This window comes from Solanum verrucosum, unplaced genomic scaffold (assembly GCF_900185275.1).
Source record: "Solanum verrucosum unplaced genomic scaffold, falcon-dt-bn FXZP01000153.1, whole genome shotgun sequence".
NCBI lineage: Eukaryota > Viridiplantae > Streptophyta > Magnoliopsida > Solanales > Solanaceae > Solanum > Solanum verrucosum.
The window spans coordinates 1,204,146-1,215,717 of NW_026020426.1; the positions used below are offsets into that span (position 1 = coordinate 1,204,146).

Consider the following 11,572-nt stretch of genomic DNA (forward strand, 5'->3'; position numbering starts at 1 on the left):
GAAGTAGCCTGTTCCGAAACTTGTTTCACAGATTTTAGCTTACTATCAATTTGAACAATCAGATTAGACAGGCTATCTAATTTTTTGTCTAGAGAACAAATATGTTCACCAATAACTTTGACATATAGGCCCAAATAATTATTTTGAGAAATAAGACGATTAATTTCATTTATACTTACTGCAGCGACATCATTATCAATAAATTTATGAAAAGCAGTAAAAGAAATACCAGTATTATTAACGGAGCTTGAGGAGGATAAATGGATTGAATAATATTACCCGATTCATCTTTGTAAGATCGTTCAAGAACGTTGATGAATAGGGGCAAATAAGTGGTTATAAACCAAGGCACAAAAAACATAATATGATTATGTAATGCACAAGTTTCATAAAACTCTTAGAAATATTATTTAAATCTTCTTTACTATAAGTGTCAAAAAACCAAGTTTTAAACCGGTTCCATTTTTCATTTAAAAATTTGTTTTGAATATATTTTCTTGCCAGTGAACCTGGACTAAAATCAATTTGATGTTCACTCATCATTAAGTATCATTAAGATTAAAATCCATCTCGGATACAGAAGGAATATCCTTATCAGAAATATCATATGCTTTATCATTCGTTTGGACAATGTTTAACCGAGGATCAATTTTAATTTTTTGTTTTTCTGCAGATATAACTGTTGATAAAGTATGTAATGAAGCAACGCGATTTCTTGCTAGATCATAACAAGGTTCTATCGGAGAAATATGTTGAATAGCCAGTCTTCTATCAGAAGTAAAAGAATGTCTACTATAAGGAACACTTTTTTCATCAAACTGCATACAAATTTTTCCATCGGAATTTTGACTAATATGAGAATATTCAGAATTAGTGACAACATCGGTCATTTGCTCAGGGGGTATAACAGAATCTAAAATCCAAGTGGTAGGAAAATTAATTTCTTCCCATTTTATAGGTCTTCTAGTAGCGACCTTAGATCTGGCGAAATTAGTTTCTACTAAAATAGTTTGATCAGATGTATCATATAACTTACATCTAGGATTCAAAGTAGCAAGTAATTTATAATAGATTCTATACGATAAGCAAATTAATTCAGATCCAGGTGCATAGTTATAACCACGTGTTTTAACATTCAAGGTTAAAGCATCTAATATATTAAATATTATTATTATTTAATATTTGATTAATAAGATATTTTGATAACATTTTTATTTAGTGTAGGGGTAAAATGGTAATTCAATGTTTAAGTTAGGAACTTTCCACTTTTAATAATACTAGTTCCATGGAACGTGTGTTGAACGTTTATTCCTAAAACTTATTATAAATTTTGTATTGTAAATGGTAGCTTTTAAATAACATATATACTATGGACTTTTTGTGTCATAAAATAAAAATCAAAACATACAAAAAGAAAATAACAATTCACAAGTTGAGGTTAGAAAACTTTGCAAAATTGATGCTACTAATTGACATATATAGTACTTTAATTAATTTGAAGATACATATTCGAACACATAATTTTATTGAGTCCTACCATAATTAACCCAAATGTTGTCAGAAATTATTAAAAAAAAAGAGGAAAAAAGAGAGAGAGATGATTGTATATTGTGTATATAGCATAAAAAAGAAAAATACAATATTACCTATAAAAAATAGTAAAACTTACATAAATGACTATAGTTTTAGGGTTATTAGATTGAAATAGCTATAAGTATCATATTTTAAAAAAATAGCTACAGTTTGAGTTAAAAAATAGCTAAATTCCATAAATATTTCATTTTTTTTAATACAAAAATACATTCAAAATTAACTCCCACTAAATGAGGTCAGTTAATGTAACTGACAAGGCTATTTTCCAGCCCTTAAAATCCACTAATTTGGCACTTTAAAAAATGTAACTGACCTATAAGGTATAGGATTCTGATCAGTTTAAAATTGAAAATATGTTCCTTATTTCCTTTTCATTTCACGCCAAAAGCAAAAAAACAATTCCATGGCTACTATCACAGTTTTGATTCGGCATTCCGGAAAATGGAGCGAAGAGAATTGCTATGTAGAATATAGCATTGACGGGATAGTGCTGAAGGAATATGCTTCGTATTCTGATTTAGTTGATTTGATTTCGGTACAATTGAACGTCGATCTCACAAAAAAGTGTATGAAAATCAAATACACTGTCGAAGGTAACGACACGCCTATGGAAATACGTAACGACATGGGTGTGCGCGTATATGTTCAGTTGAAAAAGATCAACACTCAATTTGGAGTATATCCCTTATGTGTAAGTATTTTCGATATTGATATAGTATATTCTGATTCTGGAGAAACTTCTATTGAAGGTGATGTGTTGCAACTTGAATACAATCAAGAATTAATTGGTACGAATGATACATTACCAATTGTCCCAACGTTTGGTGATCAACCAGTAGATGCATTTGATGGTGGAAATGATTTAATAATTACAAACAGATCGCAAAAGGAGATAATGATTGATCAGATATACATGGATAAGTCGACATTGAAGGATGTGATGGAAAAGTATTCAATCGAAAAAAGGTTTAAATTCTTGGTGGAGAGGTCAAACTCTATAAGGTAAATTGTTGTTAAATTTGTTTCATTTTAAGTGTATTGAGTTATGTTTGCAGATGCAAAGCAGAACTAACAAAACAATATAAATTGTATTCGCAACTATACTCTTGTATGTCAATCTAAAGAATGCCCATGGCTGATGAAAGCGTCAAGTATTAACAAGTCGAAGATGTTTAGAATTAGAGTTTTTAACTCTGAACATACATGTCCTTTAAAGGATGGGGTGCATTCAGATTGTCGTGCAACAAGTGGATTGATCGGAGGAATAATCGCACCTAAATTGAGAAATCACAAGAGGAAGTACACTCCAAATGATATCAGGGATGACGTTAGATTGGACTTGGGTATTGATATTAACTACATGTTGGCATGGCAAGCAAAAGAGAAGGCATTAGAATCGATAATGGGGCAACCAGTTGCGTCTTATGGGAAGCTACATGGATACTTGTATACCTTGGATAAGACATACCTTGGTTCACATATTCGAATGAAGAATACACCTGAGAACGATTTTTTGTATGTGTTTATAGCGTTGCATGCTTTTATAAAGGGATTTGATCATTGTAGGCCGATTGTTGTTGTAGACGCCAGCCACCTTAAATCAACATATACTGGAGCATTCGTATCAACCATCACTTTGGATGGAGCAGGTATTTTAGATACATAAATACATTATAATTTTATTTATTTGTTATTCACCCTTTTTTTACATTATAATAGGGAATATATTACCTTTGGCATACGGAGTTATTGATTCAGAAAATAATGCTTCTTAGACATGGTTCTTTGAACAATTCAAAGAAGCTTATGGTGAAAGAGAGAATATGTGTGTGGTATCTGACCGACATAATAGCATAATAAATGTTGTATCTATTGTATACAACAATATCCAACATTACGCCTGCATATGGCACTTGTGGGCTAATGTATGCAAGAATTTTTGAAAAGCAAATGAGCAATTAAGTGAAGTATTCTACACTATGGCAAAAGCGTATACTCAAACTGATTTTGATAAGCTAATGAAAAGAGTTGAGCAGTTGGATGTAAGGGTGAAGAACTACTTGGAGTTGGTTGGATATGAGAAGTGGGCAAGGTTGTATGCACCAGTTCCTCGGGGTTGGGTGATGACGTCGAATATTGCAGAGTGCATCAATTCGACGTTGGTAGCAGCAACAGAATTACCAATATTTGACTTTCTTGAACAAGTGCACTTGATGTTTGCTAGATGGAATTGCACAAATCGAAAAAATACATCATGTACTTTCACACTACTTGGGAAGAAGTTTCAGGAAATGCTTGTGCTTAATGAATCAAAATCTGGGCGTATGACGGTATGTATGTTGAAGAAAGGTTAATAATTTATGAGAAAAATAATATTTGTCATATTCAGTTGATTATGTATTCATTTATTTAAGTATTTAAAGTGTATTTGCTTTCATATGGAGTGTATAAATGAAATTACGTATTGATTCTAGGTTGTCCCGTCAACTGATTACATTTATTCAGTAAGTGATGAAGGGAAGAGTTATATTGTATGCTTGGAAAAGAAGACTTGTAGTTGCAACAGGTTTCAAGTTGACGGAATACCGTGCGCACATGCGTGGAGGGTGTTGAACAAAAAACACATGCTTCCAGATGAATATTGTTCAGACTTTTACAAGCCAGAAACAATATTGAGAACATATGAAGTGCATGTGTATCCTCTCCCTGACAAAAGTGAATGGAATATACCTGAACACATTGATACCGAAGTTGTGTTGCCACCAAAATACAAGCGACCTCCAGGAAGGCCAAAGAAGCAACGGGAGAAGTCATTTAGCGAGTTTAGCAAAAGGAAGGTACCAATTCTTGTAGTACATGTGGACAGCGTGGTCATAATAGGCGTTCATGTCGAACTGCAACACGGAATGCATATGAACTAATACATCCCACAATTGAAATGTTCTTTTACTTAATTTTTGTTTTGTCAAATAAATGACTTATTTGCCTTTTGAAATATTTGCTTCTTTATTTGCTTGCTTAAATTATAAATTAACTTGAATATTAGCTCAATATTAAACATGATACAAAATTCTCAATCGATAAATATCCAACTATCAAGTTGATACTATTAACATTTATTGATACACACAAACTACTGGTAATAATACTTGAGAATATGTTGGTGAATACACATAAAACATTTACTGAACGTTTATCACTTTTAAGAATGCAAGTATCCAAATGTCCTTAAGTAAGAATTGAAAATAAATGAATATAGTAATACTTGTGTATATGTTGATATGAAAAGACCCTAGTATACATTTATACTATTGAATATGTTGATAAAAAAAAAACACACAAACTGAACAAAGGTATATATCCAAATGTATGTGTTCAGGCAGATTGAACATTTATACAAGCATACATCGATCTCTTCCTACCATTACATTGAATGCAATAACCCAAACAAAAACAGTAAATCAACATGATCATATATATATAGAAGAGATGATAATGTTTGACAAAAAACTAAAATATTAGTTTTAACCATAAGCATAAAATAGAAGTTCAAAAAGATAACTAGTACAAAATACTAATCAATCCTAACAAGTTGACTATTATCGATTCTTGCGGGTGGCCTCATCATTCTGGGTAGTTCCTCATTCTCGCTAACAGCCCCTTCTTCCATCTTCTTCGCTGCATATTGCCACAATAGTGCGCCGTATCTAATGCGGTGTAACTTAGAATCAAGGTATTGAACTGGAATACCTTCACCCTCACTTAGGTACTCGACAAATGCTAGCAAATATATTCCACAATTCCTGAAAGATACACTTATTAAATAGGATATTGTTTATTTAAAAAGTAAATTAAGAGACTATTTTTTTTATACTTACAAGTCACTTGATCCCTGTTGAGGTATATCCTCCACATACGTCACATCGTATGCAATGTCATGATCTTGTGTATCATCTGAATTATTGGCAATCTCCATTGACACATACACTGGCAGAAGCTAAGCAAGCTTTTGAATTTCATCCCTAACATAAGAGTTATGACCTGCTGCTCTGTATGAGTCATATAGATAAATGTGTCGTTCAACTATTGACAGAACAGCCAACACCCAGTGATTTTTCTGCTCCACATTCACTGGTATGAACACATGATCGATTGTATTCCATGGAATGGCAGCCATCAACCTATACCCATTTATGTAATCACATATGTCGCTTTCAACATATGCAACACATATTTCGCTTCCAACATATGCAACACATATTTCGCTTCCAACATATGCAACACATATTTCGCTTCCAACTTTAGCATATGTGGCATAAATTTCATCAATTTTTGACTTGAACAGACAGTCAACAGTAGTGTATCTGTAGCGACTATTGATGTTGTACTTACTTTTTTTACGCAAATAATATAGAACCACATCAATATGCTGTCAAAAAAAATAATCAATAAATATATGTGCACATCTTATAAACAGAAAGGGCTTCTTTTATGTATATATTCATGTTTTTACCTCATCATTCAGAAGTTGTTTATCATAAGATAGAGAGTAGAACCAATTCTTGTTTGATATGAGATGAATACCCAAATCCATATCAACCGCCAATTCTGCTTTTTTATTCTTATACCGATCTTCATCATGCATCCTTTAGATAACAAATAGAATTAAAATTTAAGTATATTATGTGTACAGATGACAATCATATGAAATAAAAATACTTACTTATTCATATGCCTAACAAGGAGCCCTTCACGTAGCCACATTGCATAATCGTCAAAAAGATCATAATTATATGGCCCTCGTATGAAGTCAGAAACAAAAGGATGTTTCTTTTCATAAATTTTTACCATATTGGAAGAGCTACCTGAAATTTTATGTATACAGACCCACAAATTGTAACAAACATATTCTCGACTTATTTCCTCATCAATTTTGCATGAAAAATCATGTATTTTTAAAAAAAATAGAAGGGGGGGGGGGGGGGGGAGGTAAGACATACAGGAGGAGAAACACTATTAATTACCAGATGATGATCCAAAATTTGTCGAGTATGAAAAAGAATTCCATCGATCGGGATGTCTTGTCCTTTGAACTGGCACGGGTGTACTATCATAAACAACACCCTCTGGATGAACCACAACCTCTGGATGAACCACAACACACTTTTTGGGATTGATTGTATCAAGGCTAGGTAACAAAACATCAAGCAACTCAAATTGTGACTGTGGTTGTTGGATTCCATCGTTCTGTAAGGCATTAATGTCTCCTGTCTGAAATGAAATGGCAAAAATAACATATATTATTCAGAATGTCGCGCATAAATAATTTATATGAGTAGAACAATTAATATTACACTAATTAATACTTACAGTAGAGATACTATCCTACCATCAGAATTCTACCAAAAGTTACATACCTATTTATAGTATTATAATATATTATATTACCAGTAGGTATACTTACAAAGTATCATATGTATTGTTGGTATTGGAATGTATTCTATTATCAGTAAATATCCTAGTATATAAATATTTCTACAAAAACTAGAAATAAGTAAATACAACTTATAAGTTCATTGAATAAACCATAAGTATTCAATTTATATAAGGTATTTACTTATTTTTGAATACATAATTGAATACATTTTTTAAACACCCTTATAAATACAATAAAATTTAAACAGTACCTCAAATGATGGCATTCCAACAGGTTGTTTGCCGTTAGACTGTTCATGTACCGACAAAGGGTCTTGTATGTGTATCTGGGCAGGTTGATAATTCTCCTGGACATTATCTTTAACGTGTTCTTCAAGAACGAATCGAAATGTCTGATCCTAACAATATTACAATAATAAATATTTTTTGTTTGAGAAATGTAACATAATATTACAATAATAAATATTATGTTTGAACCTTTAAATTTTTTGATGATGTATCTATTCTTGAACATTTTTCACCATACACTTCTAAATTAGAAACACAAGTTAATTCACGTAGTACCTCATTTATATCAAAGTGAGGTTTATCCAAGAATGTTGAGATCTGGTTGCCGTCTTTCATTGAATTGTTGTTCGACCAATCAAGTACATGTGTTGGAGATTTACTTCCATCTTCCTGTTTATGTTATACAAAAATAATTGAGTTTTGTAACATTGGTTAACTTGTATATGTGAATGTATTCTCGTAATTTATCATTGTTGTGCTTAACCTAACATGGTGCTCCAGATTGAGGATTGCTTTTGTTGACTGCATCCATGACTTGTTTAAAATTTTCCAATATAAACAAGCGCAACTCCTTGAACTCATTAGTAACCTGATTATTAAATAAAGTGTAAGAATATATCGGAATACAATGTAAACTAAAAAAAATGGAACAACTTCCTTACATAATCCTTGAAAGAGGCAAGATCTTGTCTCAGCACACCAATTTCGCATGCCTTGGTATCTTGAGGTTGTTTCGAACTCATTGGTGGTGTAGTGTTGGCAGAAGCATTCGGCTGATTATGCAACTCCTGTACTGGTACATTATTCTCCACGGGGGTTGAAACAGAACTAAAGGGTGTACTCTTTGCCTTACGGTAACCATGCAATACTGGTGGACTTTTCTCCTTACAACTCGAACCTGCATGCATATTGAACTTTTTGATCGATGTGGACAATGAAACAATTACCTTTTGTTTACCTTTTTCTTTATTGTGTGGCTTATGACTTGGAGGCTTTGAAGTGAAATTATCATCTTCGTCATCATCTTTGTCGCCAACATTTTGAAAGGTATTCTCGGGGATTGCATCACTTTTTGATGGAAGCTGATAAAATGCAATCTCCTTTAGTGAAGGTTGAATGTTTTTGTATTTTAACTGCGCACAAAAAAATTATAATTAACAAGTATATTGATAGACAACGATATCTGTACTAATTGAATAATGAAAATATGTTAAATTACCGAATTGCCGTTATCGCCGAATATTCCTTCCATTAGGAATTTCATAATGTATTCTTCTGTTTCTGGTCCTCCAATTGACCAGTCTGGAAATACGATTGGTCTTCTTTTCAGCAATATTCAGATCAACAACAGAACAACATTCATATATCCAAACTTGCATGGCAAGAGGCATACCATCAATTCTATAATACTTTTTCTTGGCATCTATTTTTTTTGTTATGCTTTTGACCAATTTGGAGAAAACATCTTTTCCCCAGAGGTATTCATTGTACCGGCTGCTCTCAACTAGATCAAATTGTATCCTTGGAATTGATGAGCTCTTCTTCTCACCGGAATAGATGAACGTACTGATAAAATACAGAATTGCGAATTTAATAGCATCGTCATCATTCCCATCACCCCATACCTTGTTTTTATACTTACTGATCAACTCTGCTTTTTTTATAATACTTTTACCCTCAAAGTACTGATTGATTAATCTGTTTGGCTCGCTTGTGTCAAACAAGAAATCGTCTTATCAGCAAAGCAGTTCTACCTAGTAATGATGGCAAATTCTTGAATACCAAAACGGAGTGTGCTATGATTTATACGAAAGAACAGTTCATCCGGGGAACTGTCCTCCTATTCACATACCATCAAACACCTAAAGATTTGTGGTTGCGCCCCACACACGTGCATTTTGGTATATGCTCCAAAACATGTATCTTTAAATCGATTGAATTGGGTCGGTGTAAGCTTCCCCTTCAAATCTGTAACTATGTTATGGTTCACATAAACCTGCATGCGCGGGGGTTCGATTGGGCGAGCCAACACATAAAATTTGATACCCTGTAATTAAGAAATACTAAAATATGAAACTGCATTTTTTTTTACATTAAAAACTTCATAGTAACCTGATTCTATGCATACATACAGGACAACACATTCAAATAGAAGATGCACCGACACAAAATAAATTTGATGCAAATAACAATCTGAAAAGTATCCACATATTCAGTAAACTACCATTTAACTACAATCATTTACAAAAAACAAAATGACAACATAACCCCAAATACACTAGAAGGTATTCAATGTGTAAGAGTATGCCACACTAAAGGTATGCCATAGTATAATACATTGGAAGGGATATCCTCCACATAACCTTTCTTGTTCGACTGTACATTAGAATGATATTGCTTACAAGTTACAACATACACGAAAAGTCATTGAATAACATGCTAGACAACAATCACATGTACAAGTACATTAATATTTCGCGAGTAACTGCATTAATGCGACCTAAAATAATAAACATATTAAGGCAACTACATACATCAACTTAACAAAATAAGGATCTCCTAAACCACATATAAATGACACAATCAAAAATAATCCAAGCTCTATTAAAATGTAACTACTATGTAAAACTATGCACCAGAAAAAATCTTATGTGCCAGAACATAATGCAAAATGGTTACACCAATAAACATTGCATGCAATTTGAATACATTACAAATTGAACACTAACTACAATCCTACATCCAGATTACTTGCAACTTCTAATGCTCATATCAAAAGAATATTACATGTTCAGTTAAAAGAAGCACTTCAACATTCATATTCATATAGAGCTATAATAACAACATCACCACTAAAGTACTACAAATGGGGTTTGAGGAGGTTAGTATGTAACATTACCACTAAGCTCAAAAAATTAATATGAGTGAAGAAACCAAGACAAAATACTACAAAGGCACCAACTCTAAAATTTCCAGTTCCCGATACTCCAGTTTCAAATTGTATATCCTCCACCTAACCTATTTACACTCAATTTTACAGTACACTGCAGGTATATATGTATACACTTATTCTACATCCCAAAAAAAATTAAAAAATATACATACCTCTAGTTCTTCTTCACTCCTTTCTTCTTGTTCTTCATTAACTACATGTTTTCCAATCATGCCCGAAACAACATCTTTGACTTTCCTCCTCTTGTCAATTTTTCTTTCAACCACTTTCATTGTTGACCCATCTTTCCTTTTAGAAGAGCCCGACCTTACTAATTCATCATTCAAATCCAATTTTATAGGGCTATTAAGAAATTTCGATTTCTTCTCTATCTCCATCGCAGCAATGGAGCTTGAAATTTGTGATTGCATTTGTGTTATACACAAATCAAATGAGGGTATCCCCACCATGCAATTATCAGGATAATATGTACCTCTTGTGATTCTCCTTGGAGTATTTGTTTCTGACATTGCAATGTTGAAAACAATCTTCAACTTCAACACTAGAAATAAACATAAACGTATACCTATATAAGACTTTCAAAGAAAAAAATAGAAAAAAATAAGAATTTGAAGAAACCTGTAGGATCTAAACAACAAATAAAACTCCAAAAATAAAGCAATGTGCTGATTGCAAGGATCCGAGCGAAGAGGAGACTGATTTTGTGGATACTTTGAAGAGGTGAAGTTGATTTAGCAGTAATGTTTGTGATTTGAGGATAAAGATTTGATTTGAGATAAGGAATGAAAGCTGCAAAAAGGGGAGTAGGAAAGAGGGAAGCGTGAAAAGAGGGAAAAAAATTTAGGCGTGTGAAATTGTATTTGCTATTTATTCATTAAATATAACCATAAAATATAAATAAAGTTAACTATAGCTATATTATTTTAATATGAGATATAGTTTGCTATTTTCTGTAGTTTTTCCTAAAAAATATTAGTATAGCACTCAAAATCTATAAATATGAAAGAATCAACTACCAATTGTTATATACTTCATCGAATACCTGAAATTGAAGATGACGAAAAAGAAGAAGATTTGGGGTATATTTTTGTCTACTTGAATTAACGATAAATTTTGCTACTGATTGTCTTTTGGAATTCTCAGTAAATAAAAATAACCACTTTTAGTCTTTCTTTAGTGCTTTGAATAATTAATCAGAGAAAATTAGTACAAATACATTTTTCCCACCCCCACACTTACATATTGCTCTTTTCAACTTCAGAAAATATTAGACATCAAATGTTAAAGTTTGGACAATTTCAA

At 32.4% G+C, this 11,572-nt stretch overlaps 1 protein-coding gene and 1 pseudogene across 1 annotated transcript; one reads left to right on the forward strand and one right to left on the reverse strand.

The window, feature by feature from the left end:
- Positions 1 to 3,572: 3,572 nt before the first annotated feature.
- Positions 3,573 to 4,514, forward strand: LOC125807263 (uncharacterized). Its single transcript, XM_049486977.1, has 2 exons — positions 3,573 to 3,923; positions 4,068 to 4,514. Exons 1-2 carry the CDS (start codon positions 3,573 to 3,575, stop codon positions 4,512 to 4,514), a joined length of 798 nt encoding a protein of 265 aa, XP_049342934.1.
- Positions 4,515 to 5,590: 1,076 nt separating this feature from the next.
- On the reverse strand, positions 5,591 to 10,647 carry LOC125807264 (uncharacterized; annotated as a pseudogene).
- Positions 10,648 to 11,572: the final 925 nt, after the last annotated feature.

What these genes read in the sequence shown, in the direction of transcription:
- LOC125807263 (XM_049486977.1), top strand. Translation starts at nt 3,573, where the DNA reads ATGGCAAAAGCGTATACTCAAACTGATTTTGATAAGCTAATGAAAAGA. An exon ending in CAAAATCTGGGCGTATGACG is followed by an intron (nt 3,924 to 4,067) that starts GTATGTATGTTG and finishes TATTGATTCTAG; the next exon opens with GTTGTCCCGTCAACTGATTA.